This window comes from Mastacembelus armatus, chromosome 13 (assembly GCF_900324485.2).
Source record: "Mastacembelus armatus chromosome 13, fMasArm1.2, whole genome shotgun sequence".
Classification (NCBI taxonomy): Eukaryota; Metazoa; Chordata; class Actinopteri; order Synbranchiformes; family Mastacembelidae; genus Mastacembelus; species Mastacembelus armatus.
The window spans coordinates 740354-761055 of NC_046645.1; the positions used below are offsets into that span (position 1 = coordinate 740354).

At 42.3% G+C, this 20702-nt stretch overlaps 1 protein-coding gene across 1 annotated transcript in view; it reads right to left on the reverse strand.

The window, feature by feature from the left end:
- LOC113137710 (calsyntenin-2-like) overlaps positions 1–20702 on the reverse strand; it is a 191864-nt gene that overhangs the window by 104885 nt on the left and 66277 nt on the right. The window contains exon 2 of the mRNA XM_026319561.2: positions 14113–14235. Coding sequence (XP_026175346.1) covers positions 14113–14235 — 123 coding nt within the window. The remainder of the gene's footprint in view (positions 1–14112; positions 14236–20702) is intronic.

A 20702-nucleotide genomic window follows, 5' to 3' on the forward strand; every position in this document is an offset into this window, starting at 1 on the left:
CACACACACACACACACACACACACACACGCCTCTGAGCCATCATTTAGTGGAAGTTATCGATTAGCCCCCTGTAATTAAGACATATTCCCACAGGGAATAAATCTGTGCTGATAAATCACTTATTTTTGTCAGAGGCGGGTGTGTGTGTGTGTGTGTGTGTGTGTGTGTGTGTGTGTGTGTGTGTGGATGCAGGTTATTGAGCCTTTGAGGTTGACAGAGTGATAGACCCTGAGGTTAGCTGAACTTGATCGACAGTATAAAACTGCCACTGCACTATGACACTGACCCGAGGCATCCACCGTGAATTCACAGAGACATTAAAGAACACAAACAAGAACCAAAGTTCCCGCGGGACACGGAAAAAGGTAGAAAACAATCAAGAGAACACTGTTTCCATAAACAAGGTCCCGGGTCTTCAAGGCTCTGGCCTTCCGCTCTAATTATGCTGCATGTTATATAAGATCATATTCATCCAGAAATCCCAAACGAAGCTAAACTTGTGAGTTCAGGCAGACAACTTAAGGCCACCGCTCCTTTTACATACGGTACCACAGTCCAGGCCTCGTACCAGAGACCGTTTGGTACTCTCTCTTCACCTGAAAGCTTTTCTCTAACAGCTGCATCCATTTGTAATTGATTCTGTCGCTTCAACTTGTACTATGAGCTTCTCATAAGCCCCGTTTCCACCCCCCCTCGAGTCTCAATTCCCTGTGGGAAGTAATGGTCGTCTCTTTCCAATCTCTGCTGTGCTCAGCCTGGTGTATTTTTGTGGGGACAGATGACATTAGGGTCTAGACAGAACATTTCAATCTTCTGCATTCACATAATGGAGCCCACGTTAGGTGGCCAGCACAACAGAAGTTGCCAGAAGATATTGCCCAGAAGATAATACCAGTATCGGGAGCAATGGGGTGTGAAACGGCAATTTCCTCCATCAAGTGCGACATGGATTCACAAGTGAGACTTAGAGCCACGGACAAGTCTCTTATTAGCACTGTTGTGAAGCCTTTGAGCAAGCTGGTATGTTGAAATTGGGGTCTTTAATATGTGTGTAAGTGTAATAATTTTTAAGTATATTTGGCATCATTTCTACTTTTCCTTTGAGCAGACACTGATGAGAGTAGAAATCGCTCCTGTGATTTATGAAGAGTGATGTGATGACAGAAAAGAGACCATGTGGGGTTTGGTTAAATCCTCCATCCTTTGCTTGTGTTTGGTCACTGGACCTGACAATGGTTATATATCCTCATAGATCTGTAAGATGAAACCTCAAGGAAATTGTATTTGTGTACCTGAGCACTCAGTGGCAAACAAAACTGTGTGTCTTACTCCATTATACAACCTCCATGTGTTGTTCCCAATTTGTAATTCTGCTTGTCACTGTAACCCTCCTCCGGCTTTCAGCTCTAACAGTGGAAAACAGAAAGTACATCCTGGGCAGACAATTACATTATACCCAATCCAGCTTTATTTTATTATGCATTCAGGAATCCAATTATCTTCTTAATTTAATCAGCCAAGCCTTTATTAGGCAATTCATGTATGTTTTTTTTGTCAAAGGGTTCCCACCTCACTGTGTCCCGTCTGTCAGAGACGGAGCTCAACTGGAAAGAAAGCACTGGGTCTCTTACTCTGTGCTGGTGAGTTGGAAAGGTCAAATAGGAAATTGAGGTTGGGATAATTTATATGCCATCAAACTGCACTTCATTTTCACTTAGCCTGACCGTTGTCTATCCTCCGCAGCAGTTTCAGGAATACATGGAATATATTTTGGGCAGAGAGCATTGTGGGTATCACTGGGATCTTCGTCCAGGTGAATAATGACCAGGGTTGAGATTTGAGTTTAGTTATTCATTTGTCTATTTGTGTGAAGAGCCAGAGAAAATGCTGCTTTAATGACATGGAAAGCTCAGGAAACAAAAGGTCTTGATGCTGTGAGTGTAAAAAAGGTTTATCTGAAAAATAGAAGTTTCTTCTGTGTTTACTCAAGATTGAAGCTCTGCCCTGGTGTAGACACGAGCTGACCTTTCCTTCTCATGGAGGCATAAATAAACCACTTCTTCTTTTTTTGTGGGTGTTTAATTTAAATTAGCAAAACCTCTGACAAGAATATAGAGTACACAGCATCTTTAGTTATGTAAATGTGTTCTCCCTCTACCGCACTGTGACAAGAACTTTTAAAAACCTATATATAACAACCATAAACGCACATAAATGCCAACAAAACATCCCTTTGGGGGATCTGAGCGTCCACAGGGAAGCAGCTCTGATTTATTCTTGTGTGAAGTGACCAACCAAATCTCAACTGTGTGCGTATTATACTTTCACAACAATTACCAACTTCACTTTAAGGGCCAGTGCAGCTTTAAAATAACAGTATCAGCTGTAGTCCACAGTCATGAGAGTCCTTCCTGTTACTGCTATTCATATATTGTGGTCTGTACGTCCCAACATCCCATCATCTACCTATGGGGTCTGAGTCTAAGCTCCCCATGAGAATTAATTACAGTATTATCATTAGACGGGTCAAATGTATATACACACACACACACACACACACACACACACACACACACACACACACACACACACACACACACAAACACTGGTGCTAGAAGCATTTTGGCTTGTGTTTGTGTTTTATGATACAATCAGGATAAACAAAAGGGACAAATGAAGGAATGAAGACGTCACAATGAGAAAAAAAAAAAAAACATTACGTCGAATCCAAAACTGCACGGAAACATAAGAAAGAAAAGAAACAAGAAACAAGCAATAATCTTGTGTGACGCAGGCCTGAAACCAAAGCCAAATGACAGAACGTCCACTCTAGGATGATTTACAAGGAAAACACACGGCTCCTGTCAGTGCGGTGACAATGGGATTCTCCAGACACAACCCAGAGCCGCTTTTGTTGATTGCTGCATTTCCTTGGAGCTTTCGTGGGGCTAAATGAGCTATAGGATGAGTGCGGCTGGCAGAGTGCCCCGGCAGAACAGCTCCATCCTTTAACACTCTGATTGATCACATTACAGTTAATTAAATATTGGCAAATTGCTCCCATCCAAGGTTGGGCCATTAAAGTTTATACTCCAGCCACATTTGTCACTTTTCATGTCTCTTTTATCATCACTGCTTGTCACCTTTCCTGTGAGTCAAATGGATGATGATCAACGCCCAAACCCTTCATTTTGCTCATTTGTACATTTTTACCTCTTTATTCTTTTTTTTTTGGTTCATCTTCTTAAACCTCCCGATGGCTTTTCATTTCAATGAAGTGTGACAGCGCCGATGAAGGAGTGCACCGCACTGAGTCGTTTTCATATTCCTCAGCCTGCGTGTAACTGTCAGTATCTCAAAAGGGATCAGGCAAGGGGAAAATGACAGGGAAGAGCTGGGAGCATGAAAATGACACTATTGTGCAACAGCTGAAGTAAAACACAATTGTTCAGCTGTCAGCTAAGGTGCTACCCTAATGAACTACGATAATGCTGATGAGCAGGATTATGTCGCATGTCTGACACACATGGTATTAAGGTGGATCTCGCTGATGATAATGTATGGGCAGGCTCCCCCTATTTAGGGTTAGGAGATGGTCTTTTCCAGAAATCCCTTGGGCCTCACATGAGGGTGGTGGAAGAGACCGAGTTAGCTGATAGGGAGGGACACAAATTGTTGTCCACTTGGGTATGGTTGGAGTGATTCATTACTAATCCATTCAGTTTACAGGCCTGAGGGGAAGTGAGGACAGCACATCACCTCTGATAAGCCACAAGGCACTCCTAGAAAATGAGCCATCCTTTTTATTTGGGGAGAACCGAGAGGTCGAAGAGGATCTGGACTGTAAAGCCCAAGCATGTGATTAAATGCACAAGATAAAATCCTCAGACACTTATCAAGAGCAGGCCACCCTTATAAATGAGTCAGATTGAGGCTGAAATGTGGTTTTGCATATTGACACAGAGGAACTGTACTGCAGCTCACACAGGCAGAGAAACAACTGTGTCTTTCTGCAAATACGCTGCACTGTGCATTCAGAATTCATCTGCATAAAATTAACTAGGCTGTGCATTTACTGTTGATCACATCCAAATGCAAAAGTCAAGCATGTGAACACACGAACTCTATGTGAAATATTGTACTTCCCATATATGTACTGCAAAGATGGTCTGACTAATACTTCGAAGTATCCCTGCAGCTACTACAGTAAAGTCACATTTTCAGAACATGCAGTTAAAGGAAGAGACATTAGCATCAAATACATATTAACATCTTGATGTCTGACACTTTTGTCAGTTAACATGTCAATGTGCTGTGAACGTTTCAGCAGGTTAGCACACACAGTGCTAGCGGATAGTACATGATGCACCCATTGCTCTGCAAACTGCACTCAGTGAAAACACACCAGGCTGAGTTGAACCTCTTCCAATATCCTCACTCCCCACCTCTTTAAGTGAGTGCTTCTTCTTCATATGGTAATGCATGAAGTCCTGGCACAGACTCAGAAACAGCCTTCAATAAAACTAAAGATGTTCTACATCATCCCAGTGCCGGGTCAGGCTGTATACTGTGGACCGTGAGCCCCATGGCTGAGGGTCTATCACTGGCTGTGACCACTTAGGACATGACTGTGATATTATTAGTTGAAGGTCCAGTTTTAGAGAGACAACCGGATTAGTTTGATTCTTTTTTGTCATGTTACATTCAATGCCTTCCTATACTTTCTGTGCCGTGCCAAATAAAGGGCCATGCCACTATTTCTCTGTGAGGTAGTACAACATCGACTTCGTTTCTAGTCATGGTGGGATTGAATTCTCAGCGTTCACACTGCCACCCTGCAGGTTATGAAAAGTGAAGTGCTAATTTTTCATACTCTAGCAGAGAAAAGGTCAGGTTTGTATATGACTGATAAACTAATATCCATGTGATGAAGAAGAAAACCGATAACATCAGCGCACTCAAAGGGAAGCACCGTCTGCTCCCTCTGTCTTGCACTGTGCATCATCTTTGACGCAGCAAACTTCAACAACCCATTAGTCACTTTGGACGTAAATAACTTGTAGTGTGGAGAAGAGTCTACAGATGCGTGTGTTTGCCACAGAGCCATCAAAGAGAAATAACATGATTACGTCTTCATTTAATAAGGAGTACGGCTCATTTCTGTCTTGACGAATCCATGTCTGAGAAATATCATCATCATTACACAAGACGGCACGCGGTGAATCTTGATAGTAGAGTAGAGAGGTGATAAAAGGTCATTTGAATGCCTTGGGCTGGGCTCTAATATTCAGATATAAAGGTGAGAGGAGAGAAAAGGTCAGTTAGCAAACACACAGAGAGGAAGAGACAAAGAAATGCCTTATGTGGCCTGTATGTACAGCCTGCAGTCATTCCTTGTAAGGCCTTGCTTCTGTCTCTCACCTGACAGAAACCTTTACTTGTGCTGTACCTCTTGTTGGTTGTGCCTCCATGACATCAGGCCAAAACCATACACATGCCCCAGGCAAAGACAGGAAGAGAGCAAGACAGACAAGAGAAAATACTGGGGAATTTCAAACTGCACCTTGGAAGGAGTTTCACTGTGTGAGGCGGAGAAAGATCCACTTTTATTTTTGGTAATGGAGCATTTTACAGCTACCATCCAGAGACATGTGGTCTGCCCATTTATCAAGAAGATAAAAGTTTAAGATCTGCTAATGGTGGACTCTTTCAGCAAACTAAAAGCATGAGTAGAGCCGGCGGAAGCAAGAGGTTGCCAAGATGGAGGGAGTGAAACGAGCGAAGACACAGAAAGCTTGTAGAGAGAGAGCAGAGACCTGAAAAGTAAAGAAAGACAGGAGAGGACAATAGAGACAGGAGAGTCGAGGAATGTCTAAAGGGAATATTTACACATGTAAGCAGCTCTTTATTCCCACCCCCCCTCACAGACTCATCCATGGTCTACGAGTGTAGATCACCGCTATCTCCTCTTGAGTTGCACCTCCATTTTACGCTCCAGCGGATGACAATAATTTAAGTCTCCCGATATGCAAATGTCCTTAATTGGACTGTCACAAGTTCCCAGGCATCGTCAACTTTACAAAATGACTGAGGCTGGGAGCAGATTGGATTTTGGTAGCCAATCTTGTACACTTAATTTTCAGTAATTTCGCAAGCATCTCACTGTGGTCGTCGACCTGCCACTTACGAGACTATCTATATCTGGAGGAGGTTTTATTTCTCTCTCTCTCTTATTTTCATTCTCCACCTCATCTCCTTTTCTCTCTATACCCAAATAATCCCATCTCAACCAGAGCCCTCAGTATCATGTGACTCATCTTGTTTGTACCTTTAAAACCTCCATGACTATGGCTTTGGAACCAGTAATTTCCCCCCTGGAGGTTTCTGTTGTTCCCATTCTGTCAAAAAACTATATTATATATATATATATATATATAATATATATATATATATATATATATATATATATATATATATATATAATATATAGCGCTCATGATAGCGCTCATGATATATATATATATATATATATATATATATATATATATATAAACATAATATATATATAATTTGCTTATTTTTTTCAAAACTATGTTTACAAAAACGTGTTCTCCGTCTGGTGCAGGTCTCCACATTGTAAATCATGAGGATTAATACAATCCTCATCATGAGTGAATATTTCATAGAGCTGGAGCGGTCTTGTTTTATCTGAGGGGGGGGGGGGGGCAGAACCTTATTAAACTTTAAAGCCGTGCAGCCAGTAGCCTTCATCTGTGTGTGCATTAGAGTGTCTGTGTAATCAGGTACTTAAAGAGAAACCAGCTCATGCAACATGAACCTAATGCATTTAATGCATTCTCCTTTCAGGTAAATAACCTTGATGTGCAGCCTCCTGGATATTACCTGTCGTCTCCAGTGGTCTGAGGCTATTAATTATTCCTGATGTTTTCCTGTCATGTTTTTCTATAATCTTTGTTTATTTAAAACATCAGTTTTTCCTGCTTGTTAGAAGACCTCCATTAATTACTAAGCAAACAGGTTACATGTAAGGTCACTGAAGAAAGTAATAGTGCACCAGCACCTCGCACATGGCTGTCAATAACAAGTTATGTTCTGAAGCAAAAATGTGTTCCACATCAGTACATGTTACGATGTTCCGTAAATTATTATAATTTCTCATGTTTTTTTCAATAGCAATCATTTTCCTTTGTACCCACAGTCACGCCTGCATTCAACCGCCCACCAGTTACCTGAAGGTAAAACACTGGAAGCTGAGCCTGCTGACTGTGAATGCACCTCACCTCACTTTGAAAAAATACCGCTATACATTAATTAAATTAAAATAGCGAAGAAGGGGCCGGATGATTTCTGCGGTGGTCTTGCTATGGAGAGACTAAGGCTGCGAGACATTTGGTGGAATGATGTTCTAATAACCTTGGTGCTCTGAAAATACAGATCTCCAGGGCTCAGGCCGTCTAAAAATTAACTACATGGATGTGGGTGGGGGATTAGTATTAATTTTAAAGCTCTGACTGTTATGTTTCTATCAAAAGGAGATTTTCTTTTGATTCACACATTCATTCCTCCATGCTCTCCTGGGTGATGTTTAATAACGGCAGTTCATTACTTTTTTATTCTGTGTGACAGGCAATTTTTTGCCCTTGTGTGAAGATTGTGCCCATTCAATAAAAGTCTGAAGGGAGTGAAAGACTGAGGGATTAATAAATTAATGCCAAGGTAGAGCCCTGCATAGTGTGGACAGTAAGTCCGTGTTGCTCAGTTGAATACTTTGGATTTCAATCAATCACAAGACTGTCTGAATCATCAAACACACACACACACAGGCAAGCATACACACTGTGGCTAAAGTGTGTGTCCAGTGGAAATGTCTCCGGCAGCACCAGAGAGGAAGCAGAGAAAAACTAGGTGGTGGAAATACGACAGGACGAGTTATTAAAGCGGAGAGGCCCCTGACAACTTTCAAAGACTAAGAGAGGTTCTCTTGAGAACCAGATGGAACGAAAGAGGAAGTTAGATGGGATGGTTTGGAGATAGGACCAGATCAGACAGAGAGCTGTGAAAAACACAAGTGTTCCAGAGTCGACAGGATGAGCCTAGAAATTTAAGTTGTATATCAAAAGTGGTGTGGAACTCTTTGAAGCACAGCAGTGATATACCGTGAGGGAGCGGTGATAAATGTGATATTGACAAACTGCTAAAACATGGATTGCTCTCTCAGAGTGCTGATACGAGAGCTGAAGTAACATCCTTCTCTCTATCAGACTATCAGCACTCAGAGCAGACTTTTATCCCTCTTCCTCGTACGTTTGCCTCCCAGGACCAGAGCTCATGACAGTTTGTTGACACTTTAATTGGAGGCCTCCAGGCCTGACTACTAATTACCAACAAACACCCCAGCAGTCTATAAATACAAAGGTAACGCACACACTCAGAAAAATTTCACAACTTATTTGCAACTGAGTGTGACTTTAATGTGTGGATCATAGAAACACACACACACACACACACACACACACACACACACACAGAGAAGTGCTGAGACATGATCGGTTGGTACACCATCGAACAGCTCCAGCAACGTTAAACAGAGTTAATGTCCCACTCACACGAAAAGTAAATTCAACAACAGGCAATAGTGTCATTTTCCAGGCCTGTATGTTTGTGCTCAACAACAGCTGAGCACTGACCGATGCCTAAAGCTAGCAGATTGTAAGTAATAGCCCTTCACACATCACATTAATGTGTTTTCAGATATTCTGGGCGGCAGCGACAGTAAAACAGGAACTGAGCTGAACGTGAGCCACAGGACTTTGCTCTGCTTGACCGAAAAGCCCATGAAGCAAAGGGCCGAACATTTTCTTTGCTTTATGATCTGATTTTCTACAATATTCCCAAATAATCACAAGAAAGTCCGTCAGTTATATACCAATTCAACAGGTGTATCATTTTCACAATATTCTTTTATATGTAATGGAGCAGTGAGAAAAGTAGTAACGGGCTGAATAATGTGAATAATGTTATGACACTAAGAACTCTTAGAAAAGCTTTAAAAAATGGAAGAACTGGAAGAACAAAGCTCAGATCAGTTAATTTAATATTTAGTATTTGCAGATTCAACATTGCTGCAATATCTTCCTTGAATAGCAGAAGTCAGTCAGTGGCACACAGTCAACAGACGCCCAAATGTGCCCACTTCAAATGTGTCAAAGCCTCACAAATGTGTGGTCTGGTTTCAATACCAGCGAATGTCTCAGTTTGCAGGCAACTACATCATTTAAATATCACCGCTTCTCAGTGGGAAAAGGAGATTGTTGACTAGAAATTCTACTTAATGGCCTTCAAAAGAACCTAAAACATGCTCTTTTTCTCTGGAGTGAGGCACAGCAGTAGAACCACTCGCACCCTTCTGTCACTTCTCTAACTCATCAAAAGACAAAAAAAAGCTAAAAGCCTGGGAAAAAAATCTCATTACAAAGACTATTTCCCTCATCTGTGTGGTTCAGTGAGGAAGCAGATTGCATTTCAGTACTTCATTAATAAATGAGTATGTGAACAATGGCAGAGTGATGGCTCCATTGTCTAGAAGCCAACGACTAAGGCGCTCCGAATCCCCGAAGCAAGCTAGTCAATATGCTGTCTATGCTTTTCAGCTCCAAACTCTGCAGAAACAAGTTTACATGAATAACAGAATCGCTGAATAACGCTGTGCGTGAGTGTGACTGAGGTTTGCTGTGTTAGCAGTGAAATCCTTATTCTGTCCATGTCTTTATTGCTCGGCCCTCACAAACTATGTCGAAAATGGATATAATTAGACTGAAAAAAGAAAGAGCTGTCATCTGAGAGAAAATGATGCATCTGCCGTAGACGGTGTGGAAAAGAGACTCCAACTCCCAAATGCATCAGAGCTGGATGAAATCTGACAGGTGGAAATTATTTCAGCAAAAAGGTAGAAAAGTAAGCAAGTGCACAGGCAGGAGGAAGGAGAGGGGAAAAGCTGCTTCTGGGTCAGAACAGAAGGAAAATGCCTAAAAGAGGAAGGAGGAGCTGAACTGTGGTGGGAGGAAAAAGAAAACCTGAGCAGGAAGCACTGATGGATTAAAGGCACCTGACAGCCCGGTGGTGGAAAGGTTTCTTCTTCTTCTTCTATCTCTTTGCAAATTTATTTCAATCTGTTATTTTTTAATCACGGTTTTAAGCAGCAGCTTTGAAGTGGGGAATTTTGTGGGAATTGACACAGCAGCACCTGTTGAGAGAAAAGTATAAAAAAAAAAGTGTTGGCTTATTAAAAACAGCCCCCTGGCCGCTGCACATCTTCATTCAGCTCATGAAATCAGCTTTAAAGCATAGAGGCCCTCTCATCAGAAAGCTCCTTCTTTAACCTTCACATCTATATTCTTCAATCACGATGAGCCGAGAAAAAGTGACTTGTGGTTTCCCATTTATCCATTTTGATAGAAGACGAGTTCATTTTCTGCTCCACATTCACGGGATCACTGTCGGACTTTTTGCATAATGTGACGTTTTTCCTCGAGCGCTTGACACGATCGTGAGACACTGAGCTTAAACGCAGTGCAGGTTTTCAAAAGAGAATTTTGTAGTAAGCTTTTAACATGTCTCTTACAAAGAAAATCATCGACTTGATGTCTAATATTTATCCTCTCGTGATGATTTTTCTTCCTCCTCATCTTTACACATTTATTCCATCTCTGAGTCACAACATATTTCACTGTTCAAACAAACCCCTGTCTCATTAATAAACTCATCGCGGTGCTCATGCTTCTCCACCTACACACTGTACTGAGCTCCCTGCTACAGCGCTAATGAGATACTTCTCATAATTAGCTTGAGATCTATTTCCCAATCAGACAGACAGTAAGGGGCTAATTAATCACGTCGCATTACCCAGCCTGTACGTTTACTCATATCTATTTACGTTGCTTTATGGCAACGAATGGCGGCACCATTTCACCTTCTGTTGTCAGAGCGATGCGACTCTGCTGGATTTGCCGACGTCAGAGATAATTGGGTTTTATCAGCGTCTTGAAGGGGTATAGTTTGGTGAAGGAGCAGAAAGGAGCAGGGTCCAGAAACGCTGGCAGGAACAGAGTGAATCCTGCTGTCAGGTCCGACGTCGTGTTTGTTGTCAATGATTTGCAGAAAGCAGACAGGAATGAAAAGTAAGTCCCGTGTTATTGAGAGTTTGAGCAAAGGTGGACTGCATGTGAGCCATCAGAGCAGCAATAATGGTTGGGACATGATTCATGCAGCGTGAATGTGAATGTGAATGTGTATGTGTGTGTGTGTGTGTGTGTGTGTGTGTGTGTGTGTGTGTGTGTGTGTGTGTGCGTGCACTTCTGAACCTGTCTTAAATGCCACCGTTGCTGATTGAGCAGCGTGTGTAAACGTGAGTCACCGGTGAGACGTTCGATCGGTGTTCAAGCAGGAGCCACAGGACTCTGGGCACCAGTGGAAGTGAAGGATTGACACATGAATAGTATGTTACACCACAAGAAAATGCGTGGGTGTCAGGGTGTCAGGGTGTCAGGGTCTTTGTGTGCTGGCAGCAGAAACCCCAGAGTGACTGACAACCAGCTAACCTGTGCCCCACCGCAGCTTTTTCCCATGAACCCTGCTAACCTGACCCTTTAGAAGCCTGATCAATACAGCGATAGCTCCAGCCTAATAACAGACCACTGAGCTAATTTCAATTATTACCTACCACTACAGAGATCAGAGTGTGTGGGGGCCGCTCGAATAGACAGCAAAGGGACTTTTTCAGGACGCACCTTAAAGTGACTTACAGACGACACAACTGAAAACCTTGAATTCCCAGATCAGTAGTCCGCTCACAAGAGGTTCAGACACATTTGACCATCCAACAAACGTTTCTGTGAGAGCCGGCTGGTTCCTTACGAGTGTGGAGCACAGACTGGTTAATAGGTGTCTTGTCTCCACGCTGGAGTAGAAAAACCCGATGACGGGCTGAGTTTGCAGCCCTCATCAGACAGTGAAGTTTCGTGGTGTTGGAGACTACACAGAAGACACATGCTCACAAACAAGGTTTGTAGCTCATGAATAAAAAAATAGTCTCAGGTATAGCAGAAAGATGAAGATGTACATCAAAGTTTGTTTTCTTGCAACAGGTAGCATTTTGTATTTTCTTTGTTTCTTAGAGTGAGACGCCTGCACTTTGTCAGACATGGCCATGAATATAACAGCGACTATCTACACCAGGGCCTCTCACACATCTTGACATGATTGTGAAGCTTGTGAGCTGCCGTAACACCACAGCGATGGCTGATGTCAGTCTCGGCCACATTTCCTGTAGTTCCAGACCAGTGAGTGTGATGACTGTTGCACCCTGCTCAGCAGTCCAAGAGGATCACAAGGCAGGTTTGGACTGATGTAAAAGACGAGCAGGGAAATACTGTGTGTTTGTGCAGGCTCGTCTTATTTTCCTGTTAATTAAACTCACTTGTGAGGGGCTTTCAGGTAAGCCCAAATGGAAATTAATGTTGTCAAGTCACATGCTGTATAGGAATATCTATTCACTAAACGTTTGCTGGGTATAGATTATATGCATATAAAACATATTCTCATCGCTTTGTATTCGTGCACAGTCCTAACGTGCTGAAGTAGGTGGAGGTTTTACGCTTCTATAAATGAAGGTATTTCCAGGATGTAATGGTTCTTGCCGTCAGCGACTGCTGTCAGTCAGACATCGCTCGTCTGTGTCTTAGATGTAATGCAATTAAAACCTGGCTGATCGAATTAATGAGGCATAACAGCTACCTGTGCACCGCCTTGTCATTCCGGCCCAGTAAGTTAGTCCAGGAGAGCAGGAATCTTTACAGCTAATTACTGGAAAACTGTCTCTGCCTGGTTTGGACACCGCTGCTTTAGACACAGACAGAGGTGGATGACTGGTTCAAGGTGTGTGGGTTTGGTGGGGTAGCTCAAAGGTGCACTGGGATAAAGGTTATATATATATTTATTAATACACGTATGTGTGTGTGTGTGTGTGTGTAAAATAGTGATGAGAGAGAAAAAGGAAGGGTGGCAATGAATGAAAACAGATAGTGGGAGAAAGAGAAGGATACAGGCAGACTGGGGAGGAAGTGTTCTTGTTTATTAATAATTTAGGGAGAAAGCTCTCTCGGCACCCTGACGTATGAAATCCAGGAATACCCATGTGCTCTGCCTGTTGTGTGTGCATGTGTGTGCATGTGTGTGCATGTGTGTGTAGCTGTCAGTCTATGGAGAGCCAGAGGACATATGCTGGTTAGCCAGCTAGCCTCCCTATTGTCTCATCATTTTCCTCCCTTTTTCCCTGAGGGCTGGCCATTACAGCGAGCCCCTCAGGTCGGGACACACACACACACATGTCCCCACAGATACACACAATATACAGGAAACACGTAGATACACATATATACGTCTATGCACATGCATGTACAGGCTCCATCCATTCATCCATCTATCCATCTACCTTGAAGGCCTGTGTGAGTGGGCTCCAGCCCCTTGTTGAGCCCCATGCGAGGGCCTTGGCCACATTAGCAGCCTGGCGGGAGGTAGGGCGGTGAGGCTCGCCAACAGCCTGCAGCTAACATCCTCCCACAAGAGCTGGCACATTTTAGATGAACTGGAATGGTCACAAAGTGGGAAGAATCTAATCCGGTTTCCCTGTTTTTTTTTTTTTTGGCAAAGTCCTCAGCCACCATGGGGCTTATTCGGGCCAGTTTTCACTCTAAATAAATTTGAAATATGAATCCTGCTTGTGATGTTCGCTCACTGGGAATTATTGGATTAAATGTTGAGCACAGAGCCGAGTTAACTAAGGCAAAAAAAAAAAAAAAAAAAAAGCTGTGATAGCAGTTATAGAACATGAAGCCCATTTAAGCCCCCTCACAGTGATATATCATGACAGCTTTATGTGGTTTATATCCTTAATGTAAGTATATCCTGCAGCTATAACTCCTGTGTGGATTAACACCTGAGTCATGGATGACTGTATCCCTTTGGTCCGAGTTAGCCCGCCTTCACTGCTCGCTATCTAGCTGAGAGCTACTTAGGATAAAATGCATCGTACCTGCGTAGGGTACAGGAGCATCTTTGTCCAGGGCCACCAGAGGAGGATCCAGCAGAACGACGTCAGTGTTTTCAGTAATCACCCCATGGTATGATGTCTCGATCCACGGCTTGTGTTTATTCACTGTTGAAAGAGAAAACAAAGAAGAGATGTCAGTGAAAATGCTTTTCCAAGGAGGTACAAGAGAACTGTCAGCCCTAACATGCTGAGATACACAGAACATCTTCAGTTTCATTTCACCTGAAACACTGTCCACGTGTAAACAATTTAACTTTGACGTGCACACAAACACTGCACAGAGTACATGCACATTTCATTCTGCTTTTGACAAAGCTCCTTCAGCCTCTGCTTCTGCACGACATCCTCGTTTTGCTTCTCTTTCCCCCTACCTCTTTGCTGGCTTTTGTTGTATTCTTCTTTCAAACATTCCCTGCAGGTTTCGAGCCACAGTGCCATGCTTGATCAATGACCACCACTGCACCGCCAGCAGAAAACTGTACAGTTCATGAACTAAGGGCCTGATTAAGGGACCATAATTGAGTAACGGCCCCCTGGGCTGTGTGCAGCCCCGTGCTGACCCATTTGCCATTTGTTTACCATCTTAAAAATGTTCCAGGCAAACAGCTGGAACCTTAGGTACCCCCTTTGAGTGGTTTGTAACCTGGCCAGACAAAAAAACACACATATTATCTATGTCCAAACTTAGTGGACTGACAATGACAGAAAGCAAAGCTGAGGAACACTGCCTCAAAAACCCACGACCATAATACAGAGTTTAATAGGGAATGAAATGCATAAGAGACTGTTCAGCCCAAGGAAACCAGAGAAAACAGACTAATTGTCACAGAATTCAATTATTCACTGAATGGCAGTAAAAGCCACATGTCGCTGCCATTGTATAATATATATTTTCAAGACAACCGAGACAGACAGATGCTACCACACTTGTAAAAAAGAACTGCAATAAATTTTGTTTTCATCACTTCTTTACAATGTGATTATCTGTTTCCACTGTGTTTAAAAAGTAATTAACACTAGTCCTTTATCATGCAAAACACTGACTTCCAGCCAGAGACCTTGCAGGAAGAACGTAGAGTATAGAAAATACAACTTGGTTAAAATATATTGACATTTTTGTGTTTTGGACGAAAACAGCCATCTAGAATACATGCAACATCTAGAATACACGCATCATCTAGAATACACGCAACATCTAGAATACACGCATCATCTAGAATACACGCAACATCTAGAATACACGCATCATCTAGAATACACGCATCATCTAGAATACACGCATCATCTAGAATACACGCAACATCTAGAATACACGCAACATCTAGAATACACGCAACATCTAGAATACACGCATCATCTAGAATACACGCATCATCTAGAATACACGCATCATCTAGAATACACGCATCATCTAGAATACACGCAACATCTAGAATACACGCATCATCTAGAATACACGCAACATCTAGAATACACGCATCATCTAGAATACACGCATCATCTAGAATACACGCATCATCTAGAATACACGCAACATCTAGAATACACGCAACATCTAGAATACACGCAACATCTAGAATACACGCAACATCTAGAATACACGCAACATCTAGAATACACGCAACATCTAGAATACACGCATCATCTAGAATACACGCAACATCTAGAATACACGCAACATCTAGAATACACACATCTAGAATACACGCATCATCTAGAATACACGCAACATCTAGAATACACGCATCATCTAGAATACACGCATCATCTAGAATACACGCATCATCTAGAATACACGCAACATCTAGAATACACGCATCATCTAGAATACACGCATCATCTAGAATACACGCATCATCTAGAATACACGCATCATCTAGAATACACGCATCATCTAGAATACACGCAACATCTAGAATACACGCAACATCTAGAATACACGCAACATCTAGAATACACGCAACATCTAGAATACACGCAACATCTAGAATACACGCAACATCTAGAATACACGCAACATCTAGAATACACGCATCATCTAGAATACACGCAACATCTAGAATACACGCAACATCTAGAATACACACATCTAGAATACACGCATCATCTAGAATACACGCAACATCTAGAATACACGCAACATCTAGAATACACGCATCATCTAGAATACACGCATCATCTAGAATACACGCAACATCTAGAATACACACATCATCTAGAATACACGCAACATCTAGAATACACACATCATCTAGAATACACGCAACATCTAGAATACACGCATCATCTAGAATACACACAACATCTAGAATAGTAACTTTAAGTGGTAGAAACATTATTATTATAATAATATCAACTTTAGATCTACTTTTTTTAAACGATCTAAACAGGAGTAATTGTCTTCATCTAATTGCACTGCAGGGTGAAAAAAACAGGTGGGAGCCAAAACCCAAAACACACAAGCACCTAAATGTTTTTACAAAATGTTGTTAATGGAAAAACAGCAACATATTGTCAACATATACAAATTCAGGTACAAAGCTGTGATGCAGCAGCTACAAGTTAAGGACCGATCTCAAGTTTAGCATAAGGTTTGTAATTATGTCTTGAGGATTTGGGGTAACAACAAGAAATAACACAGAGGGAAACACGTTAACGGGGATGACAAGATGGTTTGGAAACACAGACGCCTATTAAGACATTGTAAATAGAATTTCTACTTTAAATACCAAACCATGTCCATTTGAGAAGGAATAGCTGGCTGATCCTTCTGTGCAGTGGAAAAATGATTAGTGTGTGTCATCCCTGCCAAAGTTACGGCTAAAAGACACAGAGCTGTCAAAAAAAAAAGGAACATTTGGGAGTATTTTGTGGAACATACTGCGATCGCCTACAGACAGAGAACAATTAGCATGCTGGCTATTGTTTGAGATTCCAATTAACGCTTCCAATAAAACAACAAACACTATTTCTACATCTTCACCTTCAGCAGAACACTGGAGTGGCATGAAAGAGAAGAAAACAATTTGAAAGCGTATGAATAAAGTTAATCTCCTGCTCCAAATTGGGACAAGTGCATAAGCCCAATACATGTGTAATACAGGATATTACACCATTTGAGCACAATGCGTGACAGCTAATGAGGAGTCTAGAGAATTGAGGGAACTTGTCCTCAACTTCATATTCAGTCTTCTCACAGTTTAGGAGCCTTGTTAACCTTTGAATTGTTGATCCCTGTGTCTACGTCACAGTATCAGACTGACCCTTACGTTCTCTTATCAGCATTATCGACATGTTCTATTGTGAGACCACAGTGATCCAGCTGCAAGGACCTGATACAGCAGAGAAAATGGAGGCTTTCTCCTGTGATAAGATTCACAACACATGCAACAATACTGACAAACTGCTAATCATCACAATTTATCTCTCTCTCTCTTTGTGACATCGCCGGTGCACAAGATTGAGCACATCTGTCCGTCGGTCAGTGCGGCCTAGAGCTGCGATGCTGTTGTGAGTTAATGAGATCTCAAAGCCTCGCTAATCTCCGTGTGCGTGGGATGAAATGGTTTTTCTCCAGGAGTGATGAGGACATTAAACGAGTAATCACTGCGGTGTCTCGAAGGGATGCCACCTACATGCCATCTCCACACCTAACCCACGACTGCAGCTCATCCGATCGCTGCTGAGTGCACACAATGCTGATGCGGTCTTCACAGGACGCCGTGAGACGGGCCCCTGAGAGACAGGCCCCTGAGAGACAGGCCCCTGAGTCATCACGAAGTGGACAGATATGCTGCTGCCTCCTTTCCAATAACACGGGCCGTCAGAGGTTGGAGCAGGCATGAGGGGAGGGAGGGGGTGGAGAAATGAACGAACCAGACCATCAGCTTCAGAGATTCCCAGGTGAAACATTGCAGCTGCTTATGGCGATCGAACCCAGAGCAGAAAGCACTAATGCTTTGACACTAAGTGATTAGCTACAAACTCCTCCATGTCAGCTTGAATCAAAACTAAACACAGTTAATCCTCTAATCGATGTGAAGGGAGCATAATACCCTGCACAGCCAAATTTGTCTGCATCATTCCACTCTGCAGGTAGAGCAGGGCTGAGTGTTTCTCAGATTTGCTGCCTTCACTAAAAGACTTCAAGCGATTGTGTGGTAATGACGGACACCAATGAGAAGATCGGTCCTTTTGACATTTAGATTGATCTGAGCGATGTTCATCTGTACGACTCAGCCCCGCAGGCTTCAGACGGCTGCTAATAGGATGTGTGCTCAGAGAAAACATCATCGGCCACAGAGACACACCTGAAAAAATGCCTGAGGGCCACTCCAGGTGACCTCAATCTTTAAAACCAAACACTTTCCTTGGCTACTCAAAGCGCTGGGTAATGGCATGCGATAACCTCTGTTTGTGAACGGATGGAGGTCGATTTGCCAGCATCTTATTAAACCTTTGTGGCTGTTTGGCTGAACGTAACTAGCTGGGATGCAAGGGCTTTTTTTTTTTTTTACATCTTAAGGACAGAGCAGAAATCAAACGCTCCATTTTCTGATTCATGAGTTAACAAGCAGAGGAAGCGGCTCGTCGAGATTGTTGGCTTTGCTGATTTAGACCTGAGCTGAGATTCAAATACCGTGACCTTTCACCACCATGTCACACAGGGAAAAAGCAGCAGGGTGAATTCTGTTAACTGGCGTCAAGGCAGACTAGACAGAATCCTTTCACTTTACCGCTCTGACAAAGCGTGTAAAATGAAAAGATGAAAATGTGTTAGATTTTTGGATTTTAGCAACAAAATTAATAAAAAGTATTAAATATATATTTTTCAACAATAACCACAGTAATGGAATTAAAGGCTATTGAATCTTTTTTCTCCTTCAGATTAATTCAATCATACAGGTTGAGGGATACACTTATCAAACCTGAACAGGTTAATATAATCAGGTTGTGTGACAGCTGAAAGGTGAAGGCTGGAGCTCAGATGCCCTTTACTGGCCGGCTATCTGCTTTTGCCATTTCACTGCCAATTAAGCCAGGAGTCTTGGATTTGACTCGAGGTTCCGAGCATGGCAGAGGCGCCGTAATGGCTGATTAATCTCTGACCGGGCGGCGGAACCTGCCACTGTAACTGTGCTCACGGGTGCCACCTCTTAACAGGCAGGTGCTGCAATCCGAACAGGGCCCAGGGGGACAAGGGAGAAAGAAAAACAGTTGTAATTAAAAATAAATCTGTAGGAAATTAAACTCTGATTGATAAGGTCAACAAAAGGAGCCGTGATGAATACATCAGCATAATGAAAAGTAAACGCAGCAGAGACAGTTAGCCATTACTGCGACCAACAGGCAATTACAGCTACATGGCAAGCTGGGACCTCATGCCAGCTCCGAGCGGCTCAGACATGTCCATCAACGGGTCACTGCGAATTATCGAGAAACAGCCTCGCTCTACCAACGTCAAGGGATGTGCCTCGTCTCACTTTTTCTTTCCCCTCGACCACTTCATCTTTGCAGCGATCCGTGTCTTCTTTGAACCTCGGAGATCTTTTCAAACTTTAATCTTCTTTGCACTTGGTGTGCTGGCTCCCTGCTTCACGTAGCAGGCTGACAGGAACCATCTGCCGTGAGACGACTTTATTAAATATAAAAGCATCTAAGTAGGTTTCTCATCTAGATACACTGAGTCCCTGAAATCCCTAATGCTGATTTTGACTTGAGATCAGTTAGACTACGGGGTGGAACACATGTAGTGTGTGTAGCTAATAAAACTGTGCATGAAAACTTTATCTGACTAGCTGAACTTCACAGATATTAAAGATGCACTTTAGTGATTTAATGTTTATTGAGAACTGACAAAAGACACATTAAAAACAAAAAGATGGTCACGACATTAAGAGCAGAGGCTGAAATATCCTGAATATGATGAATATCCTCACTTTTAGTCTCTGGTATGGATGAAAATCTAAAACCACTGGAACCAACATCATGTCCCACTTCCCCTCATCTGCCCTTCTCCTGCCTCATGCCCACATCTCTTAAAGTGACACACACAATAAACAGAATATAACTGTTTATTATTTAACTTGAGTGTCCACAAACTGTCAGGGTGTCCCACTGACAGTCACATTACTGTTTCTAAGAACTACCCCCACTGAGAAAATGGAAACTACAGACCTTAAGGTCCTTTTCCTGTTTGATCCAGTTGTGTAAGTTCTATAGAGTACTAAAATTAACTTGTACTAAAATGAACCTTAAAAAGCGGTGGTGCACTGGCATAGAGCTTGTTAGATCAACAATAAAAAAGTACGTCACTCCAACATAAAGTCCCCTAAAACAGCATCACAGGAACTGGTGTAACTGTCAGTTCCTGTGGTAAAAATGAAGCTTCCTCCAATAGTTTCTAAGAAATGAGAAAAAGTTTCTCCAGTCATAAAGTGCCTACAATTGACAAAGTGACTTTGGGCAGACCCACCTGACTGCATGTAATTATATCATGCTCAACATTAAGTCACACATAAATCTACAACATATTCATTCAGCTGTAGTTAAAATAGACTTTTTGTGAGCCA